This window comes from Camelina sativa, chromosome 2, assembly GCF_030686135.1.
Source record: "Camelina sativa cultivar CO46 ecotype springtype chromosome 2, ASM3068613v1".
Classification (NCBI taxonomy): domain Eukaryota; kingdom Viridiplantae; phylum Streptophyta; class Magnoliopsida; order Brassicales; family Brassicaceae; genus Camelina; species Camelina sativa.
In genome coordinates, this window is record NC_141881.1 from 24,079,385 (window position 1) to 24,099,347 (window position 19,963).

Genomic DNA, 19,963 nt, shown 5'->3' on the forward strand with positions numbered 1-19,963 from the left:
TAAAAACAACAACTAGCTAGTGCTTTTGTTTTCTATCAGTTGTTTAGGGGCTTTGTTTTGGACATCTTGTTTCAGTATTATTTACATAATTGAGTTTGAGAGTTTCTTGTCTAAAGGAGTTTTACAAATCATTTGTGATCAAAGATAAACTCGTCTCTTTCTGCAACAAGGAACTCTTCGTACTTGGATTTAGAAATTGGATTGCTTTGGTTTCAATTCAAAAAAAAAAAAGAATATATAAACGTTATTGATAGTAATATTACAACAGTAAACACAAAAGGATTACTATTCTATGGCACAACAAGATTTAAGAAGAAAACAAAATGATGAGTGTGTTTTCTAAAACTAAAGTAGAAAATGTCAGTACAAGGAAAAGAGAGTGACAGTGTAAGTCAACAACTCCAAATGCTTCCTTTGTGTTTGTTCATCTGATCATCACTGACTAAAACCTGACATCTCTGTGAGTTAATGCCATTCCACTCCCAGCAGAAAAAAAACATCTTCAGAAGCTCTCAGCAAAACCGCAGAGGATTTATGTCCTAACATGTTGCAAAACCAGAGATTTGTAAATTCTTTAGTCTGAATCTGAACTAGAATGATCCATGCGTCTCTCTGAAATAGCTGGAAACAGCTTCTGCCTAGGATCTACTGAAGGTGGTTGTCTTGGAGTTTCAGAAGCAGATGAGGCTGTAGAGCCCTGTTTTCTGGCCATCCTTACGGGTCTTCCTCGTGCCTCTCTGACTTCTTTGCAGGACTTATCTAAGATTATCAAAAAATCACGCACAATCACAAACAAACGCAACCCTTCATCTTTTCCAGCTTTGCCATGGAAATAGTCCCCTGTACTTTTCACCAAAGCCATTATTCTCTTCTCTTCCTCGAGCACTGACACGATGCTACCTTCAGCATTTTGAATAAAATCTTCAAGCGCTTCACGAAACCCACTTTCCTCGCCTGAACTCTTCATCTCTGAGTTGACAAAGTCCCGAGCTTTCGACAAAGCATGACCCATTTTAAGAACAGTCCCTGTTAAACCATCAGCATCTATGTTTGCAGATTTCTTTACATTTTCAAGCTCACTGCTCAACCCTGAAACTTTCTGAAGTCCAAGATTACGGTAATTCTCTTCTGCCTCTTCAGTGGTTTCCTCGGCTAAAAGATCCTCTGTTTTAACACTTGAGAAGCTTTGGCTCTCTCTGATCGTACGAGCCGCTCTTAAACCTTCAGTCCTAATTATCTCTTGAACAACGAACTGGAGGAGCGTTGTTTTCCCATCAGTGCCCTTGACGTCTGCTAATTTTAAAAGAGTGTCCAGCTTGAAAGCTTGAGCACCACCCCTGAATGTACCATCATTCATTCGGTTTCCGGTCTTAAGAACGGCCTCTAAGAGCTTCAGGAACAGCCGACTTCCCCTAAGTTCTTTACAAGCAACCTTTCATATACACAAAAGAAGATGCGTTTAGATTGGAAAAGAAACAAAATATTTGAGAAAGACTAAGAAACTCTGTAATCTGTTTTCCTTTCCAGAACATAGTTTTTGTTTAAGATTAGGAAACATACCTCTAATGTCTGAAATGATTCTTTAACAAAGGCCATTTCTTCATGGAGTGTACACATAAATAGAAGTGCCTCTAGACGCTTGAAAGCGAAAGGGATATCAACGACTGCTTTCAGGAATCGTTCAGCGGTTCCCAATTGAGCTATTTCACCACAGTATAATCTAAGCTTTAGTTCTTCTTCTGGTGTTGGTGCCATCTTTAACAGAGTCTGAATGAATTCTACAGGAAGCTCATTTCCTAATTCAACGAAAATTATGTTAGAGAACACATGGGACAATGTTCCACCTAGAAAAAATAAAGGAAAAGAAGGTTACCTTCGCGAAGTGCATCACACACTTCTTCTGTTGTCGCATTCAAAGCACGCAAAAGAATTGATAGATTTTGTCCTTTCTTTGGTTCCAGAATCTGAATAAACTGAGGTAAAGTAACTTGTCCAGAGGACCCCTTTTTGTCGTTTTTATTCTTGTCTGCTGCTGCATATCCGAATAACGACTCTATCATCTCTTCATTGAACCTGGAAAAGCATCATAAAATAAGTTGTATTCAGTTACTGTATGAAAGTTATAGAATATTGGGGAAACAAGCTAGCAAGTTTACTCACTGAAAGGATCCTGATCTTATATCATTCCAAACCATTGAATGTTCTGGGTTTGCTTGAACTTTATCCCAGAAAAATGGCTTCAGCTTTGTTTTGGAGGGACCATCATCCTCTGATGCCTTTGCTGGCCCAGAAGCTGGTCGGGGTGCTTTTGGGCCCAGACTCATCGGTGGAGGTGGACGTGGTCCTTTAAGTCCAGGAGGAGGTGGCGGCCTAGGCCCACCAGAACCAGGTGGAGGAGCTGGAGGAGGTGGTCGTGGAGGACCAGCTGAAGATGGCATTGGTGGTGCTGGAGCTGGCGCAGGAGGAGCAGAACCCTTTTTTGAGGATACTTTAAAGAATTTGGGTGGTTCCGGTGGAAGTGGCTCCACTTTACCAGAAAGAGACTTCCCTGAAAGTGCAGAAGCTGTTCTTCCAGGTGGAGGCTTCAAAGGTGGCATCCCGTAATTGGTAATACTACTATTATGCATTCCTTCTTGTGACATCCTTTCTTCTAACGTATACGAATCGTCAGAGTTACTTCCATCGAAAGATGATGACATTTTTCCTTGGTTTGAGTAAATGTTATAAGATTGATGACCCGGCTTTTCTCCTTTGCCAGAACCACCATAGTTGATGGAGGAACCTGAAAACGTTAAAAAAAAACTACTTAAATCTTTATATATTCAACAAAATTTCTTGTTAGATTAGTACCGTGAGAAAGTGGATATATTATTACCAACAGAGTAATCGCTACTGCTTAAACTGAGAAGAGGCCGTTCATCATTTTTCCTGCCTCCTGAACCATTTCCACAAACCCTAGTGCAGCATAAGAATAATAATGCGGCAAGCAAAAACGTAGAAACTGCAGTCACAACAACGGCAATGATGATTGTTTTCTGATGATCCTCTTTTTTTTTCGCAGGTGAGACAGGTGCAGATTTTGGAGTTTTAGAAACGTTTTTCTTAGGAGGAGGAGGGGGAGATCTTGATGGGGGAAGAGATGATCTCCGTGGAGGTGGGGATTTTGATCGAGTAGGTGGGCCTGGATTACGCTTAAGAGGACGGGGAGGGGAAGGAGAAGGAGAAGGGGAAGAGCCAGGTCTACTAGCTAGGTTTCTCCTCGGAGTATCAACCATAGATGAAAAGAGCTCAAGATACTCGGGGTTATGACCATTTAACTTTCCTTTCTCTTGTATACAATCAAGAAGAGTCTGCTTTAGATGGGAATGATTCAAACCAAATAGTTCCCTATTGTCCTTCGAACCTGGAAAACATAGATTGAATACTGCGACAGCTTCCTTCACACAGTCAGAATCTTGCCAACAACGCTGCGACCATGATGTTTCTACCTGTCAAACATTGTACGAAAGACATGAGACAAACAACTTAAAAAGCTATATAAGAAAAATTGAAAATCATAGCATTAACTAATAGACAGCCAACTAATAAATCCAAGCACAATTGCAAATGGGAATACAAACTATTTTGCAAGATGAAAAAAATGTAAGCGTTCTGAGATGATCTTATTTTTGTTATAGCAAACATGAACCAAAACCAATAACGCAGTCTTAGTCTCGAAACCTAACACTTTCAGCAAGAATATGACTCACATATCTCTCTGGATAAAGTCTACAACAGAGGTACAGGATCTTCTAGATATTACATTCGATCTACCTAACTTGAATACCGTAGCTACATATCCGAAACTGAGGTTTAAAACTACTTTAGAAGAGAGAGTCCCACTAAAACCTGGAACTCGACAAGCGTGAAACTGAAAGCTACAGCAGCAACAAAATGCACTCTGAATATATACCCCATTGATTAGATCTAGCTTTTAGAATATACATGATTGACACATATTCGAAACCATAGACTTTATATAGGAGGAAAGGATATAAGCATCTCGTAATGATCTACATGATTTCTTTCTCAGACACTTGGATACTTTCAGGGAACATGACACAAAACCAAAAATGCAAATTCAGTCTCTAAAGCCTAGTTTTTTCAGCAAGAAACAGCTAATATCTCGCAACTCTCCCATCAAAAGTATACTACAGAGCTACAAGATCTCCTAGCTTCTACAAATTAAGCTCTCTCAGATAGATCCCAATCACAAATGATGTAAAAAAAAAAAAAAGAATCAAACAGACTTGAAAAGCACAAAAGGGCTTACCATTTGGGTATTGACCTGCCCTGTTGAAGGAGGAGCCATGAATTGACTAAGAAAAGTCTCATCTTTTTCTGCATTCTCTTCCAAGGTAACCACCAAGAACCCAGAAAGCAGAATCAACCAAAAAACTAAACGAGTCCAACTCTGATCACCCATTCCTCCTCGAATCATTCCAAACATATCTATTGCTTCTCATTTCATCTAATATTACTCCAACAACAACGACGTAATCAAAAAAGCTCCTTCAATGAAACGATTTAATATCACTAATTTAATGCAGAACAACCCTTTTGATTAATTTCGATAAAGATCGAAACTTTAAACACAACCAACCCTGATCGAGAAAATTGGAGCTGACTTCGACGCAATTACCCCCCTGAATGACCAATTCAATGATGAAGCTTCGAGAACAATGCCACCGAGAGATCAAATACACGTTTTGAGAAAACTAAGAGACAGCACAAAAGGTAAAAAGAGTTGGTGCTAATGATTGTTGCCAGATCCAATACCAAAAAGCTCAATGGTGATTGTCGTCGTCGTCGGTGCGCTCTCAACCAAACCCAAAATTTTGACCAGCGAGACCAAACAAAAGTTTCAACCTTTTTTTCTTTTTTTTTTTTACGACGAGAAAATTTCACGGAGAAATTAGCTCTCAAGCTTCATTAAATTTTTCTCGAAAGCTTTTTCGTTCGTTTTTTTTTCTTTCACAAAACTCAAACTCGCGAAATTTACGCAGAGTTATTGATATATTGGATTATTTATTCTGTTTTTTCTTGATTTTATTTCTTACTTCAGGGGGAAAAGGTAATTCAATCAATTTAAGTATAATATATTTTTATTTTATTATCTTATTAATCTATACTAAATAAAAATATAAGTTTCTAAAAATGTTCACATAAGATTTTAAATAATTAATAAGGATTAGCCACTTCATATTTAACACTTTTTGAATTTTCACACCATCCACCTAAGATTTTAATTAACAAATGAGAATTAGACATCTCACTAATTAATATTTTTGTCACTACAATAATTTTCTATATTAAGTTTTATGGTAATAATATAAAAATATTCCTACATTTTCTATATTAAGTTTTATAGTAATATAATAATTTTCTATATTAAGTTTTATAGTAATAATCCTACATTTTTGTCACTCTAATAATTTTCTATATTAAGTTTTTATTTTTTTTCATCGCTTTTGCCATCATTGTGCACACTTCTCTTTCTGGTTATGTTTTACATCTCTTAGACCATCTCCAATGTATATTTCTATTTTTTCCTCTAAAATAGAGCAACTCAAAAATAGAGCATTGTTTTCCTTTAATGTATTACTCTATTTTCAACTCTAAAATAGAGTTAGTGTAAAAAAATAGAGGTGAGAATAGAGTTGCTCTATATATAGAGCAATCCTATCATTTTCTCTATTTTAGAGTAAAATATAGAGTAGGGTTTGAGCAAATGTTACTCTATAATAGAGATTTGACTCTAAAATAGAGTGGGGTTGGAGATGCCCTTATGAGCATAAAACATGTGTTTGTGTATGAAGTTATAGATGATTTGATGTTGTTTGTGTAAGAGTTTTGGATATTAAGAAGAAAGATCGACGACAAGAATCATTGAAGACTAAGTTATGGTAGAAGAGAACTGAATTTTGAGTACAATATATCAAATGAATGATGTTGTTTTGGATAGTTAATTCATAGGCTTATGGAGCTATGTTTAGTTTAAGTTATACATTTCTTTCTCTGTTTTCAACCACATAACTACAAATGTTTTACATAGAAAAAGATGGAGGGGGATTAGGAAGAAAGCAAGGAAGAGGAAAACGAAGAGTATAACAAATAATTGGACTGTGAAAGTAACGACGACAATGACCATGAAAAATTGAATATGATTGACAAGAAGGAATATAAAGAGACGGTGAACGTAGAAAAGAGATACGAAGATATATTTTACATGATGACAAATTGATTCATGATTTTTTTCATCATATATGATTCTTAGACACTATTGACTTTAATAATTTTTAATTGAATTGATTTTTGTTTTGCCTTAATAGTAATTTTTTTAAGATAATATTCCTTCCGTTTCAAAATATAGGATGTATTAGTAGAAACACGTATATTAAGAAAAAGTTCCTTTTAAAAAGCTTAACCAATCATACCAAAGACTGAATAATAGAAAATATAAAATTAATTTAAAAGTTGCATCGAAAGTTGGAAACATCCTATATTATGAAACAAAAATAATTCTCTAAACATTATATATTATGAAACGTATGGAGTATATAATAACTACCATCAATGGTATATAGTTTTTATCAAACTATATCAAATACGCGTGGGTTCAAAACCTAGTAATTTATAATGTATCCGTTGACAAACAAAAAAACTTTATAATGTATCTGATATATTACTAGAAAAAAACTACTAATACTGAAAGCAATCAAATATTTTCAAAACTGTTTTTTAAGTATTTCCTCAAAATTCATTTTCATATATATAAGTTATGATATTGTTTGTCTAAATTTTTTATCTCTCTCGTGTATTGACTATTTAAGTAATGTTTTATGTAGAAAGAAAAACATTAAACTCATGGCGTCTCTTTGCTCTGAGGGCGATTTTTTGGGCGAAAATCAATTCTCGATTCGTCCTCCTCTTTCTCCAATTTGGAGTTTCTTTCCGGCAAATTGTTTTATTTCCCGGTATGGATTTGGCGGTTTTGTTCTGTTACAGGTATCTGTTAACAGTTACATTCTGACTTTTATGTTGGATAACCTTCCCAAAAAACCGCCATGGTCTCTGTATATATATTCTACTTGGTTCGTCTGGATTTCTTCAACACTGCAAACATATCTGTTTCTTTGTACTACACCACCATTGAAGATGAGTTCGAACATCCAAAAAAATCTCCAGAATTTGGATCTGGGCATTGATGACGCACCGGTTCCTCTACCACCAGAACTCTGTGGATACTCTGCGAACATCAATCGCTTTTCTCTGATCGTTTCTATTGTGAACCCACGAAAGCAGAATGCTCGGGCTATCATGGCACAGATGCCTAAAATTTGGGGTTTTGCTGACTCATGTCGTGGCAGAGTCATTGGAAATGGAAAGATCCTGTTCATTTTCCAATCTGAAGAAATGCTTAACCTGGTTCTTCGCCGTGGACCATGGACATTTAATGACTGGATGATCACGGTACACTGCTGGTACCCTAACATCTCTGACGAGGCTATGAAGATCATACCTTTCTTGGTTCAGGTTCGTGGAATCCCGGTTCAGTTCCTCACTACACCAATGGTGAACTACATTGGCGGAAAATTGGGGAATGTAGCCACTGTGGATTTTGATGAGAATGCAAACTTGGTGGAGTTTGTTCGCATTTACATCAACTGGCACATAGACACTCCTTTAAGATTCCAGAGGAATTTTCAATTTGGGGGAGGGGAGAATACGATTCTCAAGTTTCGCTATGAGCGTTTGAGAAACTTTTGTGCGAAGTGTGGATTACTGTCTCATGATGCAAAGGACTGTCCTCTCTCTTTTGATGGTCCTGATGACAATAACCCTCCACATGATGACAATGATGGCCCTGATGATGACAATGATGATGCTGATGACCATGATGCTTATGATCCGGACTATCCACAGAATCAGGTAAACTATGAATCTGATACTAACACTTTGCAGACGATTGCACCGGATGGTCATATTCCAGGCCTGGAACGTGTATCAAAGTCAAAAGAATTCATCATCAGTGACTCTGAGGAAATCTTGGCCCCCAATGCCTCCATGAGAGTCGTTTCCAGGAATTGTCAGGGCATCTACTCGCCGCTGACTCAAGACAGTTTAAAACGTTTATGTCGTATATTAAAACCTAATCTACTTTTCTTGTGTGAAACTATGAATTCTTGTTCTACTGTGTGTGATTTTGCTTCTGTTCTAGGATATAATAATGTAATAACACAACCCCCTCTTGGTCGGAGTGGAGGTTTAGCTTTGATGTAGACAAACAATGTCTCGTTATCCAAGTTGTATCAGGATGAATGTATGATTGATGTTCATGTCATCTTCAATAATAAAGGCTTTTATTTTTCTGGTGTGTATGGTAATCCAAATGCGAACTTAAGGCATTTATGTTGGAACCATTTGGAAACTATAAACACAACAAGAAATGGTCCATGGGTTCTGGCTGGAGACTTCAACGAAATACTTGGTAATCACGAGAAGATAGGAGGACCTGCAAGGGAAGAATGGACTTTTAGAAAATTCAGACATATGATCTATGTCTGCGATCTAACTGATCTTAAGTCAAAGGGGAATCATTTCTCTTGGGTTGGCGAGAGGCGAGACTACACAGTTAAATGTTGTCTTGATAGAGTTATGATAAACACTGAATGGGAAGCTTCATTTCCAAGTGCTGAAGCTGAATTTATGGAGTTTGATGGCTCTGATCACAAACCAATTCTTATCACAATCCAGTCCTTACAATCGAACAACTCAAAACCTTTTCATTTTGATAGGAGACTTACAGAAATAAGAAATTTTGATCAGATTGTAGCTCGAGGCTGGAACTCCTCTAAAAACAAGAATTACTACTCTATATGTGATCAAATCAACACTTGTCGCAGAGAAATGGCCAAAGGAAAACATAAGGCTAACTTGAACTCGTCAAAGCGTATTGATTATTTTCAAAATAAACTTAATCGAGCCATGGAGAGCATAAACAAAAACCAGCGACGTCACATTCCATACTTACAAAGGCAGTTGAGCAAGGCATATAGAGATGAGGAATATTATTGGCAAAACAAGAGCAGAAACCGCTGGTTGGAACTTGGCGATCGTAACACAAAGTTCTATCATGCAAGCACAAACTTGATACGCCAAAAATCATCTACTTAACATATGTGACTCATCCAATAACATATTCAGTGGTGACCAAGAGATAGGTGCTCATGCTCAAGGCTATTTTTCAAGCATCTACACCTCAAGTAGAGTTCCAGTTTCGCCTATTGATTTCGGTGATTTCTCTGCTACGGTTACTCAGACGATTAACGAAGATCTGACGAAGGAATTCACTGCAGCGGAGATTTATGAAGCAATCTCCTCCATTGGAGACAACAGAGCTCCCGGTCCGTATGGCCTGACTGCACGTTTCTACAAGCATTATTGGCATATTATTGGTAATGATATAATAACAGAGGTTAGAGACTTTTTCGAAAGCTCTCATATGAAATCTGGTATTAATCACACCAATATTTGCATGATTCCAAAAATAGACAGATCATCAACCGTGTCCGAATACAGACCTATCGCATTATGTAATGTTATGTATAAAATCATCTCTAAATGCATGGTGAATAGGCTGAAAAAACACTTAGATGACATAGTTTCGGATTCACAAGCTGCATTTATTCCAGGAAGATTGGTTACAGATAATGTGATGATTGCTCACGAGGTCATGCACTCTTTAAAATCAAGAAAACGTGTTTCCACAAACTACATGGCATTAAAAACCGATGTCAGTAAAGCATATGACAGGGTTGAATGGAATTTTTTAGAAGTTACAATACATTTGTTTGGTTTTTCAAAAAATGGATAGATTGGGTGATGGCTTCGGTAAAATCTGTTACTTACTCGGTCCTGATTAATGGATCCCCACACGGAAATATAGTTCCACAACGAGGTATTCGTCAAGGAGATCCGTTATCGCCTTACCTCTTCATTCTATGTGCTGACATCATGAGCCACTTGATCAGAACCAGAGTAGCTTCAGGAGATATCAGAGGTGTACGAATAGGGAATCGAGTTCCTCCAATAACTCATCTACAATTTGCAGATGACTCACTTTTCTTTTGCCAAGCAAATGCTCGAAACTGTACAACAATCAAAGAAGCTTTTGAAGTTTATGAGTATTACTCAGGACAGCAAATAAACACAACGAAATCTTTGATTACTTTTGGTTCGCGCGTAAATGGTCAGCTCCAAAATCGTCTCAAGCGGATCCTTGCAATACCAAACCATGGTTGTAACGCCCGCGAACCAAATTGTGTATTTTTGGTGTGGGTGTCGATCGACACCCTTTGTGGCATCGATCGACACCATGTTTTCCGGTTTGGTCGGGTTTGATTTAATTACCGAATTGGTTCGGTTTGGTTTAATTTAAAACCCTAATCGTGTGTAAAAGGGGAAAAACGACCCTAGGTCGTATTATTTGTGATTCTCGCCGTTTTTGAGAGGAAAAGAAAGGGAGAAAAGAGAGAAAAACTTTTCTGGGCTTGTTCTTGGTGATTTTGGAGAGATCTGAGGCTGTAGGAGTGTTAGCTGTTGCTGGAATCGAAGGGGAAGCTTCTGGAGGTGTTGTTTTCCACGTTTCTCAATCCAAACTTCTTGTTCTTGAGGTGAGTGCTTGACCATGGTTGATCTAAGCATGAGATCTCCCTTGTTTTGTGTGATTCCTTGTTATTTGTGGTGTTTGCTTGCTTGGGTACATTGTATTTGTGATTTCTAGTGAATTCCGAGATGATTAGACGTGTTTGGAGTCGAATCTGGGTTGATTGAGATCGGAGTTCGTCGCTGAGTTTCGCGCAGAACGTGACTGCAGAAGAGGCGTCGATCGATACCACTTTTGTGGAGCATCGATCGGCACCGTCTCGAGTAGCATCGATCGTTACCATTCCGGCATCGGTCGACACCAGTTCCTGTAGCATCGGTCGACACCGATGGAGCATCGGTCGACACTAGTACCTGCCGAGTCTTATTTTCCTGGTTTGATATGTTGATTGTGTTATTGTTGTTTGTTGACTTGGGAGTCTCATATGCTTGTGTGTATAACCCAGTAGATGGGAGGACGACCTCACTAAGTATTTATGATAATACTTACGCATCTCAATTGTTGTTTGTGATGTGCAGGTAAAGGCAAAGTGTGATCGTGGAATCAAGGGCTATGAGGAGGAGGATGTTCTAGAGACTTGATTGATTGTGGTCTAGCTGTTGTTAGGTTGCTAGATTAAGTCAAAGGAACTTTGTAGGATGTTAGCTTTTGGTTATTCCTTTGTTTGGATTATGATGTTATTGGATTATTATGTTGGTTATTATTGGAATTATTTTATTTGGTTATCCGCTGTTATTGTTTGATGTTAGGATGTTAGTGGGTATGGGACCACTAGTAAATTAAGGTATTAAAAAAAAAAAAAAAAACGGGAAGGGTTGTTTCAATTTGGTATCAGAGCCCTTACGGTTCTAGGTCTAGGGTTCATTGTGCTTTTGCTGTTGATGTTTAGGATTACATGCTATAATTGATTGTGTGATTGGCAATTGTGTGTGGCATGAAGTCCTAGAACATCCTCTTCGAGCCGAGTGTGTGATTCCACGGTGAGTTGTGTTTCTTTTGTATTAGAATTATTGTTTGCTTAGCCTTCTGTTCTTGGATGATACAGAGGGTTAGGGGTGAGGATGCTGTTGGTCGCGGTCGTGGTCGTGGGCGTGGTCGTGGTCGTGGTCGGGGACGAGGTCAGGTTCCTGAGGCCAGTGTGAGTGTGACCCAGAGCGTGGCCAGTGAGGAGGTGGCGGAGTCACAGGTTCATCCTAGTGTGTCTGGAGACCAGGCTGGTTTGGGTGACGGCAGGGCGGATGGGCCCGGTGTCGGTCACGGTGTTGCCCCGGGTGTGGGGGTTGCAGCGGGAGGTGCTCCAGGCAGGGAGGATGTCTTGATGGACTTGCTAGCTCAGGTAGCTCAGGCTTTGCAGCGACCTCCAGCAGTTGTGCCGCCAGTGGTTGGTGGGCAGGATCCAGTAGTGCCGCCAGTGGGTGGTGGACAGGTTCCAGTGGTGCAGCCTGCAGCGGGTTTGCAGGCAGGTGTGCAGCCGGGGGCCGAGGTAGTGGATGCTCAGTATGTTCGGATGATGGAGCAGCTGCGGCATGTGGGAGCAGGGTATTTCTCAGGAAGTACCGATCCGAGTGTAGCGGATGAGTGGAGAGAGCGGATGGAGGATATTTTCCTTTCGCTTAGGTGTCCCGACCGGTACAGGGTGGATCTGGCAGTGTTTTACTTGTCAGGAGATGCTCGTGTGTGGTGGAGGTCGGTGACAGCACGGAGGGTGCAGAGGGGTATGTCTTGGGGAGATTTTGTGGGGGAGTTTAACTCCAAGTATTTTCCTCAGGAGGCACTTGATCGTATGGAGGCACGGTTCTTGGGTCTGACTCAGGGGAACCGTACAGTGCGGGAGCTGGATGCAGAGTTCAGTCGGCTTGTAGGGTATGCAGGCAGGGCATGGGAGCCAGAGGCGGCTCAGGTGCGGAGGTTTTTGTTGGCTCTGCGGGATGATTTGAGGACTCGGTGTAGAGTGAGGAGTTATGCTACGAGAGCGGAGTTGGTTGAGGTTGCAGCTGGGATAGAGGATGATTTGAGGTCACAGGTGGTTGTGGTCGGTTCTTCAGTGCAGCCACAGCAGTCTCAGCAGTCCCAGCCGTCTTCTGTTCCTAGCAAGGGCGGCAAGCCTGCGCAAGGGCAGAAGCGGAAGTTTGATGCTATGCAGAGGTCGAGGCACGGGGATGCGAGATGCTTTGGGTGTGGTAGTAGGGACCACAAGGTGACTAGCTGTCCACAGAGAGGTGAGCAGCGGGCAGTGACAGAGCAGCGGGCAGTGACAGAGCCGCGGACCGATACTCGAGTGTGTTACTACAGCAGAGAGACGGGGCATATCAAGCCTCGTTGTCCCAAGTTGCAGCAGAGGGCAGTAGCAGTGTTGCAGGCTGGAGCTCAGCCAGGGGTGCAGCAGGGTGTGCAGCACGGTGTGCAGCCGGTGGGTTGGATTGAGCCGACGAATCAGGTGTACTCGACCCAGGAGCCCGGTGGCACTAGTGCAGGAGCGATCACAGGTATAACTTCTGAGATTCGAACTTAGTCAATTCAATAGTTCAGATTATATTTGTTTTTGCTTGTGGTCAAGTGTTAGGTTCTCAACACATGAGATTTGTGTAGGGACCTTGTTGGTGGGCGGGTTTAAGTCCCATGTTATGTTTGATTCTAGAGCTTCTCATAGCTTCATTACTCCGGAGTGTGCCGTGAGTGCGGGGATCAGAGGGGATTCTGGAGAGCGTTCAGGAGTTGTCAGAGTTGCTGGAGGCAAGTTTCTGAGGGTTATTGGACGAGCTGGAGGAGTTGATATTCAGATCGCAGGAGAGTCGTGGCCAGCGGATTTGCTTATCAGTCCAGTGGAGTTGTATGACGTCATTCTTGGTATGGATTGGTTGCATCGGTATAAGGTGCATTTGGATTACTATCGGGGTAGAGTGGAGTTTGAGCGTCCAGGAGGGAAGTTGGTTTTTCAGGGTATTAGACCGACTTCGGGGAGTCTCGTGATCTCAGCCGTTCAGGCAGGGAAGATGATCGAGAAGGGCCGTGAGGCTTATCTGGTTACTATATCTATGCCAGAGTCAGTGGGGAAGTCTACGGTTAGCGGTATTCCGGTTGTGGAGGACTTTGAGGATGTGTTCCAGTCATTTCAGGGATTACCACCATCTCGGTCGGATCCTTTTACTATTGAGCTGGAACCGGGGACGATGCCGTTATCCAAGGCTCCTTACAGGATGGCTCCAGCAGAGATGGCAGAGCTGAAGAAGCAGCTGGAGGATTTGTTGGGCAAGGGTTTTATCCGTCCTAGTTGTTCACCGTGGGGAGCTCCGGTGTTGTTTGTTAAGAAGAAGGATGGGAGTTTTCGGTTGTGTATTGACTACCGGGGTTTGAACCGAGTTACTATGAAGAACAAGTACCCTCTCCCGAGGATTGATGAGTTGTTGGATCAGTTGAGGGGTGCTACTTGGTTCTCCAAGATCGACTTGGCTTCAGGTTATCATCAGATCCCTATTCATGAGGCAGATGTGAGGAAGACAGCCTTCAGGACGAGATATGGGCACTATGAGTTTGTGGTGATGCCGTTTGGGTTGACAAACGCGCCAGCTGCGTTTATGAGATTGATGAACAGCGTGTTCCAGGAGTTTCTGGACGTGTCAGTCATCATTTTCATCGACGACATCCTGGTATATTCTAAGAGTCCTGAGGAGCATGCAGTACATCTGAGAGCAGTGTTGGAGAAGCTGCGGGAGCAGAAGCTGTTTGCTAAGCTGAGTAAGTGCAGTTTCTGGCAGCGTGAGATGGGGTTCTTGGGTCATATTGTTTCAGCTGAGGGAGTTTCAGTGGATCCAGAGAAGATTCAGTCCATCAGGGAGTGGCCGAGGCCGCAGAGTGCCACTGAGATTCGGAGTTTCCTGGGGTTAGCAGGTTACTACAGGAGGTTTGTTCGGGGTTTTGCGAGTATGGCTTAGCCGATGACTAAGCTTACAGGGAAGGATGTCCCGTTTGTGTGGTCACCAGAGTGTGAGGCAAGTTTTGCAAGTCTCAAGCAGATGTTGACTACCACGCCGGTGTTAGCATTGCCTGAGCAGGACGAGCCTTATGTTGTGTATACAGATGCTTCTAGAGTGGGGTTGGGTTGTGTACTTATGCAGCAGGGGAAGGTTATAGCTTATGCTTCACGGCAGTTGCGGAAGCATGAAGCTAATTACCCTACTCATGATTTGGAGATGGCAGCAGTGATCTTTGCTCTTAAGATTTGGAGATCCTATCTGTATGGTGGGAAGGTACAGGTATTTACAGATCACAAGAGTCTGAAGTATATTTTTACTCAGCCTGAGCTGAATTTGAGGCAGAGGCGTTGGATGGAGTTAGTAGCAGATTATGATTTGGACATAGCTTACCATCCTGGTAAAGCTAATCTGGTTGCAGATGCCTTGAGTCGGAAGCGGGTGGCTTCGGCTCAGGAGCAGGATATGGAGGTGTTAGTAGGTGAGATTAGTGCATTGAGTTTGTGTGCTATCTCACAAGAACCTTTGGGTTTGGAGGCAGTTGATAGAGCAGATTTGTTGAGCAGAGTGAGGTTAGCTCAGGAGAGTGATGAGGGGCTGGTGAATGCCTCTAAGGCTGCGGGTGCAGAGTATCAGGTTTCTGCTAATGGTACTATCCTTGTGCATGGTCGGATCCGTGTGCCCAAGGGTGAGGATTTGAGGCAGGAGATACTGAGAGAGGCTCATTCGAGCAAGTTCTCTATTCATCCAGGGGCGACCAAGATGTACCGTGATCTCAAGCGGTATTATCACTGGGTCGGGATGAAGAAGGACGTAGCAGACTGGGTGGCTAAGTGTGATACTTGCCAGCTGGTGAAGGCGGAGCATCAGGTTCCTGGTGGTTTGTTACAGAGTTTACCCATTCCAGAGTGGAAGTGGGATTTGATCACGATGGACTTCGTGGTAGGTTTACCTGTGTCGAGGACGTTTGATGCTATTTGGGTCATTGTGGACCGTTTGACTAAGTCTGCACATTTTCTGGCCATCAAGAAAACTGATGGAGCAGCGGTTTTGGCCAAGAAGTATGTGAGGGAGATAGTCAGATTGCATGGTGTACCTGCTAGTATTGTGTCTGATAGAGATTCCAAATTCACTTCGGTGTTCTGGAGGGCGTTTCAGGCAGAGATGGGCACGAAAGTGCATATGAGTACAGCCTACCATCCTCAGACGGACGGTCAGTCAGAGAGGACGATCCAGATTTTGGAGGATTTATTGAGGATGTGTGTGCTGGATTGGGGTGGTCATTGGGCAGATCACTTGAGTTTGGTGGAGTTTGCTTATAACAACAGCTACCAGGCTAGTATTGGGATGGCTCCTTATGAGGCCCTGTATGGGAGGCCGTGTCGTACACCTTTATGTTGGACTCAGGTGGGGGAGAGGAGCATATTTGGTGCAGATTTTGTTCAGGAGACCTCGGAGAAGATTCGGGTTTTGAGGCTGAACATGAAGGAGGCTCAGGATCGGCAGAAGAACTATGTTGATAAGAGGAGAAAGGATCTTGAGTTTCAGGTTGGTGATAGAGTGTACCTCAAGATGGCCATGTTGCGGGGTCCGAACAGGTCTTTGACAGAGACTAAGTTGAGTCCGAGGTACATGGGTCCGTTCAGAGTGGTTGAGCGGGTGGGACCAGTGGCATATAGGCTGGAGTTGCCTGAGGTTATGCGTGCGTTCCACAAGGTATTTCATGTGTCGATGCTGAGGAAGTGTCTTCACGAGGGTGATCAGTTGTTGGCTAAGATACCTGAGGATCTTCAGCCTAACATGACTTTGGAGGCGAGACCAGTGAGGGTGCTCGAGAGGAGAGTCAAGGAACTTCGGAAGAAGAAGATTCCTTTGATGAGAGTCCTGTGGGACTGTGACGGAGTAGAGGAGCAGACTTGGGAGCCCGAGGCGAGGATGAAGGCAAGGTTTAAGAAGTGGTTTGAGAAGCAGACCGCTTGAGCTTGTCTAGCCGGGTCCGAGTTGTAGTCCGTGGCTGGAGCGGGTACGAAGTATTCCAGCCCATCTCTCTTGATATTTGGTCGCTTAGGGGTGATTGGTTGTGCGACTAAGTATCAAGATGAGGTGGTGCTCGGGATGCGGGTTGATGGCTCCAGTTGTTGTATTTTTTTTGTTTCCTGATGTATTTTCGTTGAGTTTGTAACGATTATGACATTTTGAGATTAATAAGATGAGTATTTTTCTTTATGTTTGACTGTTGTTGTCATGGGAAAAAGAGAAATAGCTCGGGTTTCTATTTTTGGAAAGTTACCATAAATAGAAAGTTTCCACAAAAGGAAGGTTTCCATAAATAGGAAGTTTCTAAAATGGGAATGTTTTGTGGAAATGTGAGGTAGATCTAGCCGGGAGATACTCGTTGGCATCAGTGTTTGTTTTTGCTCTAGGCCGTGTGGGCCCAACTCACGTGATACCGATAGCTCGATGGACTTTGTGGCCAGAGAGTGGGAGTGGTATGTTGCTTCGGATGACGATCCGAGAGCGCGCTTGAGGGTGACGACCCAAGAGCGGGATATGTGAGGCTCCCTGGATACCGTAGCTGTGAGCCGAGGCTCGGCAGTGAGCCGGTATGTCTCGAGGGTTGCGACCCGAGAGCGGGGGGAGTGTGTGTGGGTGACTTCCTGGATGCCGTAGCTTAAGGCGGTTGGCCTGATAGCGAGCCGGCATGATTCGTTGGTTGCGACCACGGACGGGGGAAGCACTGAGTTGTGAGCAGATAGTGTTATGATGCGAGTATATTGGCTAGAGGGAGACCTCGAGGGTCAGTCGGAGGTGTGCGGGCTGTTGCGACAGTGGCACGGGAAACCTTGACTGATGGTGTTTAGTCCGGTCTGGGGACGTGCGGGCCGTGATGACGGGGGCACGGAGGTCCTTGGCAGATGGACGGTATTGCGGGATTCGGGGACGAATCCATATTGGTGGGGGAGAATTGTAACGCCCGCGAACCAAATTGTGTATTTTTGGTGTGGGTGTCGATCGACACCCTTTGTGGCATCGATCGACACCATGTTTTCCGGTTTGGTCGGGTTTGATTTAATTACCGAATTGGTTCGGTTTGGTTTAATTTAAAACCCTAATCGTGTGTAAAAGGGGAAAAACGACCCTAGGTCGTATTATTTGTGATTCTCGCCGTTTTTGAGAGGAAAAGAAAGAGAGAAAAGAGAGAAAAACTTTTCTGGGCTTGTTCTTGGTGATTTTGGAGAGATCTGAGGCTGTAGGAGTGTTAGCTGTTGCTGGAATCGAAGGGGAAGCTTCTGGAGGTGTTGTTTTCCACGTTTCTCAATCCAAACTTCTTGTTCTTGAGGTGAGTGCTTGACCATGGTTGATCTAAGCATGAGATCTCCCTTGTTTTGTGTGATTCCTTGTTATTTGTGGTGTTTGCTTGCTTGGGTACATTGTATTTGTGATTTCTAGTGAATTCCGAGATGATTAGACGTGTTTGGAGTCGAATCTGGGTTGATTGAGATCGGAGTTCGTCGCTGAGTTTCGCGCAGAACGTGACTGCAGAAGAGGCGTCGATCGATACCACTTTTGTGGAGCATCGATCGGCACCGTCTCGAGTAGCATCGATCGTTACCATTCCGGCATCGGTCGACACCAGTTCCTGTAGCATCGGTCGACACCGATGGAGCATCGGTCGACACTAGTACCTGCCGAGTCTTATTTTCCTGGTTTGATATGTTGATTGTGTTATTGTTGTTTGTTGACTTGGGAGTCTCATATGCTTGTGTGTATAACCCAGTAGATGGGAGGACGGCCTCACTAAGTATTTATGATAATACTTACGCATCTCAATTGTTGTTTGTGATGTGCAGGTAAAGGCAAAGTGTGATCGTGGAATCAAGGGCTATGAGGAGGAGGATGTTCTAGAGACTTGATTGATTGTGGTCTAGCTGTTGTTAGGTTGCTAGATTAAGTCAAAGGAACTTTGTAGGATGTTAGCTTTTGGTTATTCCTTTGTTTGGATTATGATGTTATTGGATTATTATGTTGGTTATTATTGGAATTATTTTATTTGGTTATCCGCTGTTATTGTTTGATGTTAGGATGTTAGTGGGTATGGGACCACTAGTAAATTAAGGTATTAAAAAAAAAAAAAAAAACGGGAAGGGTTGTTTCAATGGTGGAGGTGGAAAATACATTAGACTCCCAGAACAGTTTGGGAAGAAGAAAACTGAAATGTTCCATTATATTGTCGACAAAGTCAAGCAAAGTACTTCATCATGGAGTGGACGATATCTTTCACCTGCCGGAAAAGAAATTCTAATCAAATATGTGGGATTAGCCATGACTGTCTACTCAATGTCTTGTATTAAAATTCCTCTTGGTGTCATTTCGGAAATAGAATCAGTTATTCAAAAATTTTGGTAGGAGAAGAGCAACCAAGACAGAGGAATACCGTGGATCGCTTAGAAACAATTGCAATATTCAAAAGCAGATGGTGGCTTAGGTTTCAAGAACCTTGAGAAGTTTAATGACGCCTTGCTAGCTAAACAAGCCTGGCGACTGATTCACCACCCTAACACATTATTTGCTAGAATATTTAAGGCGCGATATTTCAAAGATGACTGTGTTCTTGATGCAAAGCCGAGAACTAATCAATCATATGGCTGGTCCTCCATTTTAGCAGGTCTTGAAGTAATAAAACAGGGATCACGATACAACATTGGAAATGGCGAGACAATACGGGTCAACATAGACAATATTACACCAACACATCCTCCTAAATCAATTTCAAGCACGTCACCAAATGAGAGTTTCTCATTGTCAAACCTAATATCATCTAACGATGCGTACCAATACTGGGACAGTGAAAAGATTACACAATACATTACCCCTGCAGACCACGCTTTGCTTCTTAACACTTACCTTCCCATGAAGAAATCATCTGATAAACTAATATGGCACTATACAAAGTCAGGTGAATACACAGTTCGATCAGGATATTGGTTGGCTATGAATAACCCGGATAACCCTTACGACCTTCCACCTAGACCCCACGGATCAGTACGGCTTAAACGCCTAATTTGGAAACTTAATTTTCTTCCCAAAATCAAACATTACCTTTGGAAGCTACTATCTAAATCTTTACCTTCAATCACTCGGTTAACAACTAGGGGAATGAATCTAGATCCTATATGCCCACGATGTTTACAGGCAGATGAAACAATAGATCATTTACTATTTTTTGCCCGTTCGCTGAATCTATATGGCAGCGGGCAAACATCCCTATGTATATCATGTATTC

The 19,963-nt window shown here is 42.3% G+C and overlaps 2 protein-coding genes across 2 annotated transcripts; one reads left to right on the plus strand and one right to left on the minus strand.

The window, feature by feature from the left end:
• Nucleotides 1–210: 210 nt before the first annotated feature.
• Nucleotides 211–5,069, minus strand: LOC104730904 (formin-like protein 5). Its single transcript, XM_010450147.3, has 6 exons — nucleotides 4,313–5,069; nucleotides 2,876–3,488; nucleotides 2,161–2,782; nucleotides 1,874–2,073; nucleotides 1,561–1,796; nucleotides 211–1,432 (listed from the first exon to the last, which is right to left on the minus strand). Exons 1-6 carry the CDS (start codon nucleotides 4,487–4,489, stop codon nucleotides 575–577), a joined length of 2,706 nt encoding a protein of 901 aa, XP_010448449.2. The 5' UTR covers nucleotides 4,490–5,069; the 3' UTR covers nucleotides 211–574.
• A 2,128-nt stretch (nucleotides 5,070–7,197) lies between these two features.
• On the plus strand, nucleotides 7,198–10,060 carry LOC147949141 (uncharacterized). Its single transcript, XM_087470185.1, has 5 exons — nucleotides 7,198–8,179; nucleotides 8,261–8,271; nucleotides 8,356–9,140; nucleotides 9,247–9,772; nucleotides 9,989–10,060. Exons 1-5 carry the CDS (start codon nucleotides 7,198–7,200, stop codon nucleotides 10,058–10,060), a joined length of 2,376 nt encoding a protein of 791 aa, XP_087326311.1.
• Nucleotides 10,061–19,963: the final 9,903 nt, after the last annotated feature.